Raw genomic sequence first — 15,548 nt, 5'->3', positions numbered from 1 at the left:
TAGTTGCAGATTAGCCTATTGCGATCCACAGGGTTGTCATTGGCTGATTTTTGGAAGTAGTTTGCCAGGCCTTTCTTCCTAGTCTAGAAGCTCTGCTGAACCTTTCCACCTTAGGTGACACCACTGATATTTGAAACAGCAGTGGTATAGCTTCTAGCAGCACAGCGATATGCAAGCCATGACAGAATGACAAACTGACAGACAAGTGATGGATGCATTTTCAGACTCAACTAACATTGTCTAAAAACTCACTATGTTGCTCAGTCAATACTGTGCTCAGGGCTTTCCATGTGAGTGACACATTCAAGTCTCAGAACAGCCTTCTGAAGTAGAAATTATCTCTCAATTTTGCAGGCAAAGAAGATGAGACTCCATGAGGTCACATGGTACAACCAAGGAAGGACAAACAGTGGGTGAGCAATGGTGGCCAGGTCCTGAGTTCAAGTCTCGGCCAAGGTAAGCGCTCTTTCCACTGGCCCCAGCTGTCCCAGGCTTGATCCCCACATGTCCATCAGCACTTGGACATTCTCCCCAGTGAGTGAGCATCCACTCCGTGACAAACTTGGCATCTGCACTGCTGAAGGAAACTTCTGGAAAGGGAAATTTGACTCTTCCATTATTGCTGATCATTGCACTCTCATATCAGACCGCAAGATGGAGGTCTGTAATAGTCACTGAACCACATCGAAAACAAAGACCCAAGGCCCTGTCTTCATTTTCACCCAGACGGTACATCTCCATCACGTATCTGCTTGTGATTTTGGCTACGTCTCTGGAATTGGAGCACAACCAACTGGGGAGCTCTGGAGCTTTGCCTGGAACTCACCTGCTGAAAAAGGTGAGGCCAATGCTTCTTCCACAGGAGATATTCACATGGGACCATTTGATATTAGACATCTATAAGACAGGGACCCATTGCTCATCTGTCAATCTGTTGGACTGTGGTGGTTTGCTGCGATGCTGGAAGCTATGCCACCAGTATTTCAAAGAGTAGCAGAGTTGCCCATGGTGGACAGGTTTCAGTGGCGCTTCCAGATGAAGACAGCCTGGAAAGAAAGGCCTGGCAATCTCTTCTGTAAATTGGCCAACGAAAACCTTATAGATCACAACAGATGACTGTCTGACTCATCGTCAGACACGTCATCAGTGGGATCAATGACTGGAGGAGGATGAGATGGATTGGCATAACAACTGCAAGGATGGACTCAAACACGGCAGCAATGGTGAGGATGGTACAGGACAGGGTAATGTTTTGTTTTGCTGTATGTAAGGTCACCATGAATCAGAACCAACTCAAAGGCAGCTACCATCATCATCATCATCATCATCACCATCATCACCATGAAGGCAAGCATGGTGGAGGGGCTTTTCTTAGCACAGGAGAAAGGACAACATCTTACCCCAACATGGTGGCCCTTGGGTTGATTCTGTTTAGGTCAAATACCAAGGCCCACTGCCATCTCCCCTGCCTGATCCCAGAACCTCCCTGTGCACAAAAACCACTGTGCACACTGCCCCACACCCTGAGAACCACAGACTACTCTGGAAGGAAGATAAGACGCCAGCCTCTCTGGTGTTCTCCATATGCTGATGGACAAATGGGGAGGGGAAGGCTACCATGGCCCTTTTTCTAGCTCTTGGCGAATAAGCACTGAGTTCACACATTCTAAGGACTGTTAGAGCTGAAAGAGGGGCTGCAAATGTTTTTTTTTTTTTCTTATTCAGCATCTAGTTCCAGAAAGGAATCTCTGGGGGTAACATGCTCATCTGTTAACTAAAAGGTCAGAGGTTTGAGTTTACCATGAGGCACCTCGGAAGAAAGCTCTGGTGGTCTGCTTCCAAAAAATCGACCACTGAAAACTCCATGGAGCGGTTCTATTCTGACACACATGTGGTCACTCTGAGTTGGAATCAACTCGAAAGCAACCATTTTTTTTTTTGGTAGTTGTTGTTGTTTTTGTTCTAGAGGCGAAGAGACTGACTCTCCAGCAGCTGTGAACTGTCTCCTCCAAGGCTGCTTCCTGCCCTGGCTCGCTCTGGAATCCAGGTCTCCTGGCATGTGGCAGCACTGCCCTCCCCACCTCTGTATTCTGCTCACCCTACCCACCCACTCACTGACTCCCTATGCCCTCCTCTGGCCAGGCACATCCTCCCCACACCTAGGGCTTCATTCACCACTCCTAGCACCACTCCTTCCTGCCTGAAATGGCCCCACCTCCTCGGACTATCCATTGTCTGTATAATCAATGAGTGATTGACTATGCTGCACTTTGGGACAATTCCTCTCCTGCCCTGAACTGCCATTTCTCTCTTATGCAATGCTGTGTCTTTGTTTGTCTTGCTTTCCCAAATAGATTTTCCAAGAGGGCAAGGGGCCATGTTCTCCACGTCCTTACCCCCCACCCCACCTCAATGACGTCTGACAGAAACTAAATGTAGAACTGATGGTTCATTGAGCAAATTGATCAAGAGTCCAGAAACTCTAAAAGTGGTCCTCTTAATAGAGTTAAATCAAAATTCTAAAAGCGGTTTTCTATCTGATAGTTAATCTCGATGCTCAGAATCCTTCCCCGTGAGTGGATGAAAGCCATAAATTCAGTTCACCGGATATAAAACTGGATCTGCCATCAATCCAGTACTTAGTGAAATGCTCAATGTAAGGGAAGACAAGTTCTACAGAACCGTGTTTCGCACGGTTGTTTGGTTAAAAGGCCCCTGATGGTCTCAACTCCCTGGTAACCTGGGCAGCCGGCAACCCCACCAATCACTGATAAAGGAGAGAGCCTTCAAGGTAGAGCGGAGGTGTCCATTATGACCTCTTCCTGCTGCAAACTTCCAAAAAGTACAACAAGCCCAGGCGGCCCTTGAAGGCCTGGTGAGGAAGAGAGCGCAAGAGAGTCGAGCTCAGCAGCATCCAGGTAGAAAGTGGCTTAGACAGGCACCGAGGTTGTAAGGGAATTAAAGAACCTTCCCTGATCCCAAATGTGCTCTCAGAAGGAGAAAGAGGCCCTGGGGGACGTAAAGCTGCTTCAGAAGCACTCAATGCAATAAGTTGGAGCAAGGAGCATGAGAAAAGGAAATAAAAAGAAGCTTGCGGTCATGTCCTCTCCAGGAGAATCAGAGGCTGGCTTTAATGAGTTGGAGCTTAGTTATCCATTCGATGTGAACATAGCTTTGCTCAGCAAAAACCAGGGGGATGCTCTATAAGCCACCTACCAAACCACAGGTCACCTCCTGAGATCACAGATCAGAGGAATCACCATGCAACATCCATTCGAAAGTCCCAGTTAAGACCCTACAGATTTGCTTTGCGATCTACTAAGTTGAGGATGGTTAGCAGAGCTTCAAATGCTCATTTGTTCTTTGATGACTTTATCCCAATTAAGCCACTCAAAACTTTTGAAGTTCATGAGTCATTTGCTTCCAGTATCTTTAAATTAAGGACAGATTCAGTTCCCTAGTAGCAAATACCCAGCAACTTAATTAAAAGGGGCTCAACATTTAGACTGCCACAGTGGCTTCCAACAGAAAGGAAAGGAGCATGTCTCCCCGTTACATCTGCTTCTAATTTCCTTTCACTCTGATTCCGGTCTTTAGAAAATATTTCACCATAATGAGACTTGCTCCAGAGGTTGGCTGGCCTGTATCTTTGTTCAGGTCAGCTGACAATCAGGGTGAAGATGACACCAGCCTGTCCCTTGTGCTTACAAAGGGTCACACCTAAAGGACACTGCTGTCCTCCTTGTGACAAGGACAAAGCAACTTGAGAAGCATCCTTGGAAATGGATGAGTGAATTCCAATGTAAAAATTACCAGGCAGGACTGGGGGGCAACTCAGCCATCACATCCTTGAGTTGCTGTGTGTCACCAATACATGACTGATCTGAATGAGAACAAATCTGGAAGAGTTATGAGGACCTAAAGGGCTTCAATGGCCCCTTGCTGGGGCACCTTCTGGAGCACATGAAAATTAACAGCTAGAGAAGGCACCAATGCGTCTCGGCAGTGTCACAGGGCCTGGGGCAGGGTCCAAGTAGGTGGAGCCCTGAGAACGGAGAATATCAGGCCCAGGCAACCTTTATTGAGCACCAACTATATACCAAACCCCAGGTGTCCCCACAGTAGACATATTCAGTAACCGAAATCACTCGGCTTGAATTTCCCAAAGCTTACTTCACAAGTTTTCAGATAAAAGCCCAGGAAACTACTTTCTCTTTTTTCTCGGAGATTCTGTGATTGCAAATTCAGAGCATGATCAGCCAGAGGGGCTGTCAGAGATGCCCTGCGCCATGGGATGCCCTCTTCCCTGGGCCTCAAGTGAACTCTCAACCTGGCTGACATTCACCCTCTGCCAGCACCCGTGGGAGGCTGGAGCACAGCACCTCTGTGAACCTGAGCTAGGTGATTTTCCATCACAAGCGGCTCCTGGCCAGCACCATTCACACCTCTGTATGGAGCACCAAGGTCAGGGGACTTCATCAGTGACCTCATGGAATGACCTCATAACAGAAGAGCCAAGCAGGGGCAGCAAACTGTCACAGTGATATCACCGTCATCATCACCATCATTGTCATCTTCATCATAATCATCATCATGGTCATCATCCTCATTCTCACAACTTCATCATCATCAGTATCGACGTCATCATCATAACCATCATCATCATCACCTTCATCATCATCATCATCATCACCTTAAGAGCAGCTAACACATATGGAGCAGTTGTTATGTGCCAGGCACAGTATTTTCTCATTTAATCTTTATGGCAATGTTATGAGATGGCTATATCTATTATTCCCATTGAGCCGGAGAGAGGAGAAGTTCACACAGCTAAGAAGAGGTTAAGCCAGGAATCTAAAGGCAGGCAGTGGGACTCTCAACCACTATACTAACTGAGTGTAGATTTTCAAGTTATTTCACCTGCAGGGCCATTTCTGAAAGACAGACCCTTTAGTGATTCCAGCAGGCATTCCATGTAACATTCTGACGGATTTCAGTCTCCAAATCATCAGCAACCTGCCTCTCCAATGCCCAGCAATGCCTGTGCTACAGACATGCAGGAAAATGTGGCAAGCCCCTTCTAAATATTTCTCTACAGAAGCAAAAATAAACTCACAGATCCCAAAATCTGATTCCAGTAATCCTTCCTTCTTTTGACAGCATGTCTGACTTAATGAATTCTTCATGTCACTTCCTAAAACCCACTTCTAGATTTGAGGTCCTTCCAGTAGTAAGTGGGCAAAGCTGAATGTCTGAAATGACAAGAACCCTGACTCCCTGTAGGCAAGTTCTCTCCTTGAGATCAGCAACTCTTTCCTCTGGGGCCACTTTTGCTGGGTATAAAAATAACTAACATGTATGAAGATTCCTAGGTGCCAGGCACCATATTTTATGCTCTGTGTTGATTCACTGAATTCTGACAGCAACCATTTAGGAGGGATATTACTTTTTCATCTTTCTGATGAAGAAAGTGAAGCTAGGAGAGAAAATAACTGTTCAAGGACCTTACAATTACATACGGCAGTCCAGATTCACACACTGATCTGCAGCCTCAAAGCATCTGCTCCTAACCAGAGCACATACAGCCACCCAGACCACAGCTGTGTGACGGCCCAAGACAAGTCTTACCTTCCTAAGTTCTGTCTGGCATGAGTAATGGTGCTTACTTTCCACAAAAATCCAGGGACTAAAATCTACATCTAATGGCTACCAAGGTAAAGAGGATTCACAGGAGGTCAGCCCTCTGCTCCCACCACTCTTTCATCCAGGTAGGCTTTAACAGTTGAGTTCCCCAGGCAGGCTCCCACCTGAGAGTTCAGATAAGGTAATCAAGAAGCCTGTAGCCCAAGCAAAGAGGTCACTTTCCCCATCACCTGCCAGTTCTTCCCCGTGTCTGACTTGAATAGCTCCAGCTTTAGCTCTAATTTCCCCAGTGCTTGGGTCTAACTCACTTATGTTGTAACAGCTGGGCTGTGATGAAACCTCTTAGGGGAATCATCTTAGTATTTCTGTCTTCCTTCTGCTTGGCCCAGATACTGAGACCATGGCCGGCCCTTAATGAGGGCTACTGTAAGCTGCCATCCTCCCTTCTCTGCAGACTGGCATCACTTCCCAGAATTAGCATTTCTCTGCATTCGAAGCAAATGTACATATTTTCCCCCTTTTAAATTCGTTTTGCTAAACAAATTAATCTCGCACCAGATTATATTATGAAGAGACATAAATCTTTTCCAAGATAAGCATCTGTCAAGTTGGATTAGTAGCATCCAATGTACTGTGAATTAATTTGCTAAGCCTTATAATGCTGTCCCGGGCATTTAGCTTTAGTAACAACAAGTGTAATTTGGAATAAATGGGAACCTGTTTTCTCATCCATGTCTATATAGTAAGTGACGTATGCAGAGGAGATGACAGTAAATGACTGTAGCAGTACATTCCATTACAATGATGGCTTGGGAGTTTATTGAGGGAAAAAGGAAAGCTTTGTGAGCTGCACAAAGGTGCTTATTGTAGAGAAGATGAATTGCAGGGCGCGTCTGTACGTAGATTGCTGGAGGAGGCTACACCGGTGACAACATACCGTGGTCTCCGCATCCTCTCCTGGGATGCCCCCGAGTGCACAACCTCCATCCCAGGGTCCTTGACGTTGAATGGAGCTAGGTCTGCTTTCATAGATATGGTGCTCTCTAGAGAAGAGGAACTCAGAATAACAACTGTAGATCCTCCTGCCAGGGTGGAGGAAGGAAGTTGCTCATGAGCTTAATGGCAAGAGTCGCCCACACCATGCGTTATGGATTGAATTTTGTCTTCAAAAAATGGGTGTTGGAATTCTAACCCTATATGGATTAGGATGTAATCCCCTTTGGGGATAGGGCTTTCTTTGTTATGTTACGGAGGCCATATCAGAGTAGGGTATGTTCTAAAACTACTCCCTTCTGAGTTATAAGGAGCAATGTAGACAGAGACCAGCAAGCCCAAATGGGGAAGACAGATGCTCTCAGAGGATGGAGGCAGATGAATCTACAAGGCCAGGAACTCCAAAAACTGCCACGTACTAAAAGCTGAAAAGGAGCCCTGGTGGCACAATGGTTAACTGCTTGACTGCTAAACAAAAGATTGGTGGTTTGGATTCACCCAGCGGATCCATGAGGAGAAAAGACCTTGCAGTCTGCCCCTGCCAAGATTACATCCTAGTAAACCTTATGGGGCAGTTACTATGAATCAAAATCTACTTGATGACACACAACAACAACAGAAACTGAAATAAACAAGGAAGGATCTCCACATAGAACTGGTACCCTGAATTTAGACTTCCAGCCTCCTGAACTGTGAGACAGTAAATTCCTGTTATTGAAAGCCATCTACTTGTGATACTTATGTTACAGCAGCACTAGAAGACTAAGATGCCGTGGAACCTACCCAACCATTGACCATGGCCTGCTGCCCGAGGATGAGAAGGGCCCACGACCAGGACTCTGCATCTAAGAATATGGTGCAGAGTTTGCACTTTGAATATAACGAGAACTTGTAAGCTACACAAATGAGCTGTGAGAACCAATTCTCTTCCTTCCCTTGATTCTGAAGATGACGGTGGGACCTGTGAAGCCCCAGCCCTTGAAGGGGCAGAGGAGTGGCCTGTGTGGGAGGGATGTGGTGCTCCAGCCCTTTCATGCTGAGGATCTGAAGCATGCATCTGATTTTACTAAGTTAGCCAACTTACTGCTTGTCTGGAATGTACATGCATGGATGCCAGTGGAGAACCTCTGAGTCATTCCGGTGTGTGGGACCACCGCCCGTTAACACTCCTCTGTGTGCCCCAGCCTATCACAGGGCCCTTCACATGTTGACAGATACTGGTTTAGTGACACACTCTGGCCTAGGAGATTTCAAGGCTACTCCCTTTAGAACATACTATGGACTGCCAGAAGAATGAACAAATCTGTCTCAGAAGAAGTACAGCCAGAATACTCATTAGGAGTGAGGATGGCGAGATTTCGTCTCACATACTTTGGACACGTTGTCAGGAGGGACCAGTCCCTGGAGAAGGACATCATGCTTGGTAGAGTAGAGGGTTAGCAAAAAAGAGGAGACCCTCAATTAGATGGACTGACACAGTGGCTGCAACAATGGGCTCACGCATAGCAATGATTGTGAGGATGGCGCAGGACCAGGCAGTGTTTCATTCTATTGTATGTACTTAGGGTCGCTGAGTCGGAACCAACTCGATGCCAGCTAACAACAGCATTTCCTTTAGAAGCAACTGGAGAACAGGGCCCAGGAGGAGAAAAGAAAAAGAAAACTGCATGAAAGTAGGCATTTAAAGCCCAGGGATCATAATTGGTCTCATGTATCTAGAATAACAGTGACAGAAGGACAGGAGCCATTTGTTCTGCTCTGTGTCCTCCAAACACCCTCGTAACCCATCTCCAGGGAAAAGATACTCCACAGCCTGAGTCACTGTCGCAAAGTACCAGTTAACCCCCTCAAAGTCTTCCTCTACCTGGCCTCTCCTCTCCTGCTCTTTAAGGCAATGCCTTCTGGGCTGTTGTGGATTGAATTGGGTCCCCCTCAAAAAGACATGTTTAAGTCCTAATCCTGCACTTGTGAAAATAACTGTTTGGAAACAGGGTCTTTGAGGATGTTCTCAGGTTTAAATGAGGTCATACTGCAGTAGGGTGGCATCTAATCCAATATAAGTGACATTCTTATAAAAGAGAAGAACAAACACAGAGTGACAGACAGAGGAAGGAAGGCCCTGTGAAGATGCACCTAAGCCAAGGAACGCTTATGGCCACCAGAAGCTGGGAGAGACAAGGAAGGATCTTGCTCTAAAGCCTTCAGAGGACATGGCCTTGCAGACATCATGAATACTAGCCTCTTTCACATTTCTGGCCCCAGAACTGTAAGACAATACATCTATGTTCTTATAAACCACCTAGTGAACTAATACATGGGCCAAGGTCAAGCTGGTGGCTACCCCCAGTAGGGCCCACACTCTTGAAGATTTCAGAAGAATCCACACGGTCCCTTCAATTCCCTCATGAGATGTGCCCACAACCTGCCCCTACGGAGGAAGTCCTACAGTTCTGGAAAACGTGGCTCTGTGCCCATCAGGGTTCAGTCAGTTCCTTACACAATATCATGGGGGGCACAGAGCTCACTAGAAAGGGGAGAACCCCATCTCTACAGCATCAAAGGGGCATAGTCCTTACTGGGAAGGGGAGCACCCCATTCCTACAGCATCAGAGGGGGCACAGTGCTCCCTAGGAAGGGGAACACCCCACCCCTACAGCATCAGAGGGGGCACAGTGCTCACTAGGAAGGGGAGCATCCCATCCCTACAGCATCAGGGGAGGGTACAATGCTTACCAGGAAAGGAAGCACCCCATCCTTACAGCATCATGGGGGACACAGTACTCACTCGGAAGGGGAGCACCCCGCCCCTACAGCATCATGGGGGACACAATACTCACTTGGAAGGGAAGCACCCCATTCCTAATAGCATCAGAGGGGGCAAAATGCTCACTAGGAAGGGGAGCATCCCATCCCTATGGCATCAGAGAGGGCACAACGCTCACTAGGAAGGGGGGCATTCCATCCCTATAGCATCAGAGGGGGCACAACACTACCTAGGAAAGACAGCACCCCATCCCGACAGCATCATGGGGGACACAGCACTCACTCGGAAGGGGAGCACCCCATCCCTACAGCACCGTGGGGGACAGTACTCACCAGGAAGGGGAACATCCCATCCTTACAGCATCAGAGGAGCACAGTTCTCACTAGGAAGGGGCACACCTTATCCTCACATCCACCAGCCACAAGAGCCTGCTACTCCTTTCCAGAGCACAGGCATAATCCCAGGGCACATAAATAAGTGTGCAAGTTCATGAACAAGTACCATCTCCATCTCCCCCAAGGTCCCACGCCCCAACTCCTGGCCCTCTGTTTTTGCTCTTAGCTCTCCCACTGGGAAATGTACTCACACGAAGCAGTGCCAAGCTAGGCACATCTTAGCATCCCCTGATACACACCCACACAGTACCCTACCCCCAACCAAGCCCGACTCAGACAGAGGCAGCCATACCTGAGGTCTCCCCCAGGATCCTCGGGGGCTGGATGTCTTTCCCGTTGTTGCTGGGACTGGTAGAAGGCGCCATTGTGCTGATCCCCACAGGGATCCTATTCCTGGGGTCCAGGGACTCTGTGAGCCCCTTAGTCTGCAGGGTCACGGAGGTGGCCCTGGTGGCCGTGGTAGTGGTGGTGGTGGTAGTGGTGGTGCCCACCGTTGTCTTCCGGGTTTGTAAGATGGAAACTGTGGTGGGGCCATACATCCCCGGAAATGTGTTGGACTCCAGGGCATCCTCCTCGCCCGTGGGCCCCCAGGCAATGAACTCTGTCTCTGTGGTGGGCCTGCTGCCTCTGAAGTCAAAGTTGCTGAAGCCGCCCCCCTGCAGGTGCCGCCTCCCCCTCCTCAGGAGGCTCTGCTGGTCCGTGGCCCCCCCGCCTGCTGTGGAGGACGAGGACGAGGACGAGGAGGCCAGGGAGGGGCTGGACCTGGCAGTGGCCGGGGGTTTGGCGAGCCCCCCTCTGGGCAGGAAGGCGGCCACCTGGTCTCTGGGTCTGTGCGCCCGTTTGGCACGGGGGGTCTGGAGCTGCCCGTGGGTCCGCTCCAGGCGGGGCGGCCGGGGGCTCCACAGAGGGGCGGGCATCCGTGCGGGTTGTCCACTCTTAAAACTCCACAGGCGCGGGGTCCGGTGCGGCGGGCGCGGCAGGAGCCGGAACTCGGGGCCCGGGCCCAGGGACTCACACACGGGGAGCTCCATGGCGAGCTGAAACATGGCTATCAGTATCCAAGCATGGCTTCCAGCGGAGCAGCCCGGCCAGCGGATGGACATGGAACTGCGTGGAGAGAGAGAGAACGTCAGTGTGGGCCCCGGCAGTGGGGGTCCGCCACAGGGGCCACCTTTGGCCACCACTACTATGACAAAGAAATACTTTTCTTGTAAGGAAAGCTAATCCTAACTTCAAAAGGGAAAGTGAAACCCCTCATTATTTTACTTCAAAGGCCCACTCAAGACAGCCCGCTGATCAGCATTTTAAAAGAAGAGGGCTAACGGCCTCTGTTTATAAAGAATGGCTGTCTCCTGCCACTCTGTATCTATGCTTCATTTTTTTCTTACAACATGCTTCCAGGGCACAGGGCTGGGTGATCAATGGATAGTCCATCTCACGGGAAGGAAAACTGAGCCCTGCAAATTCCCCTCACAAAAAATAACTAGTTGCCATGGAGTCGACTCTGACTCACAGCCACCCCACGCATGTCAGAGTAGAACTGTGCTCCACAGAGTTTTGGGTGGCTGATTTTTTTTTTTTTTTTTGGTAAGTAGATCACCAGGCCTTTCTTCCATGGTAACTCTGAGTGGATTTGAACCACCGAACTATTGGCTAGTAGTCCAGGGCTTAACTGTTTGTATCACCTAGGGGCTCCTATTAGCCTGGATAAGCCGATCCTAAGTATCTTCCAGCCCCCCACCCGGCTTTCTTGTACTCATAATGACACTGAGGTTCCATGAGGATATGTGGTAAGTGATGGGCAGGACTGGGAACACAGCCTCAACCTCCAAACCCCAGACCAGGGTCTTTTCTCTACATAATGGAAGCTCCCTGCCTTGAGATGGTAAAAATAATAATAATAACAATAACCAGTTGTTGTCAAGTTGACCTCAATTCCTGGTGACCCCATGTGTGTCAGAGTAGAACTGTGCTCCATAGGGTTTCTTGGCTGTGATCTTGTATCACCAGGCCTTTCATCTGAGGTGCCTCCAAGTGGACTCAAACCCCCAACCCTTTGATTAGCAGTTGAGCACATTAGCCCTCTGCACTGCCCAGGGACTCCAAGGTGGTGGGGATAGAAGCCCACTAACTGCTTTTCCTGAGGCAGGGAGTCTGGAAGACACAGGAGGTCTCCACTCTCTGTAGGACCAAATCTCTGGGATAACACAGCAGCATCCAGGACAGGCATCCCTGAGCACTGACCATCTGCTTGGCGCTTTGCAACACTTCCGTCTCCTGCTCCCCCAGGCATCTGAGTCCAACAGGCATGTTTTAAACCAGGCATATTGCACTAAATGCCGCGCACAGGGAAAGCTCCTTATCCTTGGCCTTTTCCAGGTTTTACTCGGGGAGAAGAGATTTGCTCTGGATAACCTGAACATTTATCAATGTGCCGACTCTGCTAAAGTGTTTGTTCTGTTGACATTTCTCTTCGGTGATGATGCTCTTTGAAGCCCCATTATCCACCTCCTCAGCAACAAGGAAGGCTGGAGAAAGGGCAAACCCCCAACCTGGCTGGCGAGGCAGCAGCTGCTCCCTGGCCCAGCTAAGCTGCAGGGGAGGTGTGGAGCCGGGTGCAGCAGTGTCCTGAGGCCCCCTGGACCTTCCACCAAGTGCAGCTCAGTCCACAGCCCGGGGTGCACTTCCGACTGGCAGAAGCCATGAGAGGCACGTGGAAGCCATGGCACAGCAGAGAGCCAAGTGCAAGGGTGTGGAAGCTCGGGCCCACGCGCCTCTCCCACTGGCACAGATAATTCAGCACTGATTCTATGTGTCACTCAAAGCCAGCTCTTGTCACCGACCTCCCATCTGAAAGTTAAAAGGAATCCAGAAACTTTAATGACAGCTGTGGTGGGGGTGGGGGTAGGGGTGGGGGTAGGAACCGGTGGGGATAGGAACGGGGCGGGGCGTTCAGGTGTGCTGAGCTGCCGGTCCTGTCACTGCACCTGTGAGAAACCGCTGAAAACCAGGCCCGTAAAAACAACAGACTCGGCGGTTTTTCTTTATGAGGCACTTCATGGTTTTAAAAATGAATAAATCGCTCTGTGTGGGTGGGTGCGAGCGTGGGTGAGCAAGTGTGCGTTTGTGTCAGTGTGAGCGTGTGATTATGTGTGTATCAATGTATTAGGCAATGTGTGAGACTGTTAGTGTGTGGGTATGTGTGTATCTGTGTGAATTTGTGCGAGTTGTGTGAGAGTGTGTGAACGAGTGCATGCCAATGTTTCTTTGTGTGCAAGTGCATGTGTGTAGGTGTGTGAACATGTGTATGTGTGTGTGGCTCAATGTGTTGGAGTACATGTCCATGTGTGGATGTGTGTGAGTGTGCATCTGTGTGAGTGCATGTCAAGGTTTCTCAATTTGTGAGTATTTTTATGTGAGCATGTGGGTGTTTGTGTGAATGTGTGTCTCTGTGAGTATGTGCATGTTCGAGTATGTGTGTCCATATGCATCTGAGTGTGTCAAGATTTTTCAGTATGTGTGTGACTGTGCGTGTGTCTCAGCGTGTGTGTCAGTGTTTTGCAGCTTGTGGGAGAATGTGCGTGAGTGGTGTGTGTGGGTGCCCTTTCATGTTAACACCAGCCTGGCCAGGGCTGACACTCCTTTCATTGATATACCCGGGACTGCTGGCCCCTGCATGCTTGTATTAATGAGTGTTAATTACCAAAACCAACTAGCCCCGAATAACCAGGCCCCGTTTTCAATCAGAAAGAAAGGGCTTCGATGCAGAAACCAGGAGGGCCTCATTACACTAACGTCTGTTTCTGCTGGTGCACGCTTTCTCTGCACAGGCAGCCAAGCTCGACACAGAGACCAGCCCAGGTGCTGCATGGCAGTATTTAGGTCAACGTGAAGTCCCCATCCACACGCTGGCAATACACAGGGCAGTACTTGGTGGCTGGAGGGTGACCTAGTCAGATCAGAGTTGAGTTTAGAGCCGGCAGTTTTGGGTAGGCGGGGAGTTGGATAACCACCACTCTGCAAATCTGGGTGGGGGTCCAGCTGCCAGTGTGACAGGACCTGCCCTGGCAGGTGGGATCCACAGCCCAGAGGGCACAGGCAGGCAGAAGGAAGAGCAGCCTCATGGAAACCCACCTGCCATGGGTCCTTCAGAAACATCGCCCCAGGAAATGAACTGCACCGCACCTCCGCCTGCGCCGGCCTGCCTGCCCAGCATAACTTCACACGCAGGGTTATCTCTGCGATTTTTCACCAATCATGGGCTGTAATTGGATACCATGGAAACCCCCTCATCACCAAGTCACCCAGCTGTTACGTAGAAAAAACAACTGATGGCAACTGCAGGGAGAATTTGATTTGTTTTTCCTTTCCCGGCCCAGGTCTTCCTTTGTAATCTGATGGATATGCTCAGAGAGGGAAAGTAAAGTGGGTGGATGGACGAGGAGGACAGAGAGAGGCCTACTTACTCCCAGTAGCCAGGAAATGTGAGGTCAGAGGGGACTGAAGAAACCCCTTATGGGGAGGTAAAGGGCTGATCTCATGGCCTCCGGGGACCCCACTGTGGATCTCCTTGCAGAGGTCGAAGACCCCAGGCCCTTTGCTTCCCCAGCAGGTGAGAGGCTGCATTTCAGAGCAAGGAGAATCCAGCCCATCTCCAAGGGCCACGTGAGTAGTGCAAACACCTCTGTCCTCACCTCCACGATAACTCTGAAACAAGGCAGGGCCCCCGGGCACTCTTTTCTCTGAAGGCTCAGCCACAGGGTGGGGGACCACCAGTGCTTCCCCCATTTCCACGGTTACATGGTTCTGGGAGAGCCACTCACAGGCCCTTCATCCTAGGCGGGCATGTGTGGTACACCAGGCACTGCCCAGGATGGTAGCAGATTCCGCCCATCTACAAAAGGTAGGCCCACGGCTGCCAAAGGGCCCAATACCATCAGGGCCAGTAGGAACATGACTGCCAGGTCCACAGAGCAGGCAGGGGCCGCACGGGCTCCCCAACATTCCGGGGCATCCACAGGTCTTTGAAGAACACGCCACCCACTCCACACCCACAGATGGCTAGACGAAAAAAGATAGACTACACCAAGTGTTGGTGACGATGTGGAGAAACTGGAACCCTCAGCATTGCTGGTGGGAATGTAAAATGGTGCAGCTGCTGTGGAAAACAGTGTGGCAGGTCCTCAAAAAGTCAAACATAGAGTTACCATAGGACCCAGCAATTCCATTCTTAGGTATAAACATGCCCACACAAAAACTTGTACTTGAATAGATTGCAGCAGCATTATTCACAATAGCCAAAAGAGGAAACGACCAGAATTTCCATCAACAGATGAATGGATAAACAAAATGTGGTCCATCCATATGGTGGAATATTACTAAGAGATAAAAAGCAATGAAGCTCTGATACATGCTACAACATGGATAAAGGTCAAAAACATCATGTTAAGTGAAAGAAGCCAGTCCCAAGGGACAACATATTGTGTGATTCCATTTATATATGAAATGCTGGAAACAGGCAAATACACAGAAACAGAAAGCAGATTAGTGGCTGCCAGGGAATGGGGAAAGGGGAGGAATGGAGACTGACTGCTGATGGGTAATGTGTTTCTTTTTGGGGTGATGAAAATGTTCTAGAATTAATAGGGTGACGGCTGCACAATCTTGTGAATGTACTACAAGCCACTGCACGGTGTACTTTAAAAGGGAAAGTTTCATGGTATGCAACTGTCTTCCTTATCTAGTGCTACTAT

The 15,548-nt window shown here is 49.3% G+C and overlaps 1 protein-coding gene across 1 annotated transcript in view; it reads right to left on the bottom strand.

Moving 5' to 3' along the window:
• AJAP1 (adherens junctions associated protein 1) overlaps nucleotides 1-15,548 on the bottom strand; it is a 100,337-nt gene that overhangs the window by 75,407 nt on the left and 9,382 nt on the right. The window contains exon 2 of the mRNA XM_010593152.3: nucleotides 10,088-10,902. Coding sequence (XP_010591454.2) covers nucleotides 10,088-10,902 — 815 coding nt within the window. The remainder of the gene's footprint in view (nucleotides 1-10,087; nucleotides 10,903-15,548) is intronic.

The sequence above is a fragment of the Loxodonta africana genome, chromosome 3 (assembly GCF_030014295.1).
Source record: "Loxodonta africana isolate mLoxAfr1 chromosome 3, mLoxAfr1.hap2, whole genome shotgun sequence".
Classification (NCBI taxonomy): Eukaryota; Metazoa; Chordata; class Mammalia; order Proboscidea; family Elephantidae; genus Loxodonta; species Loxodonta africana.
This window is presented reverse-complemented; position numbering and strand designations above follow the sequence as displayed.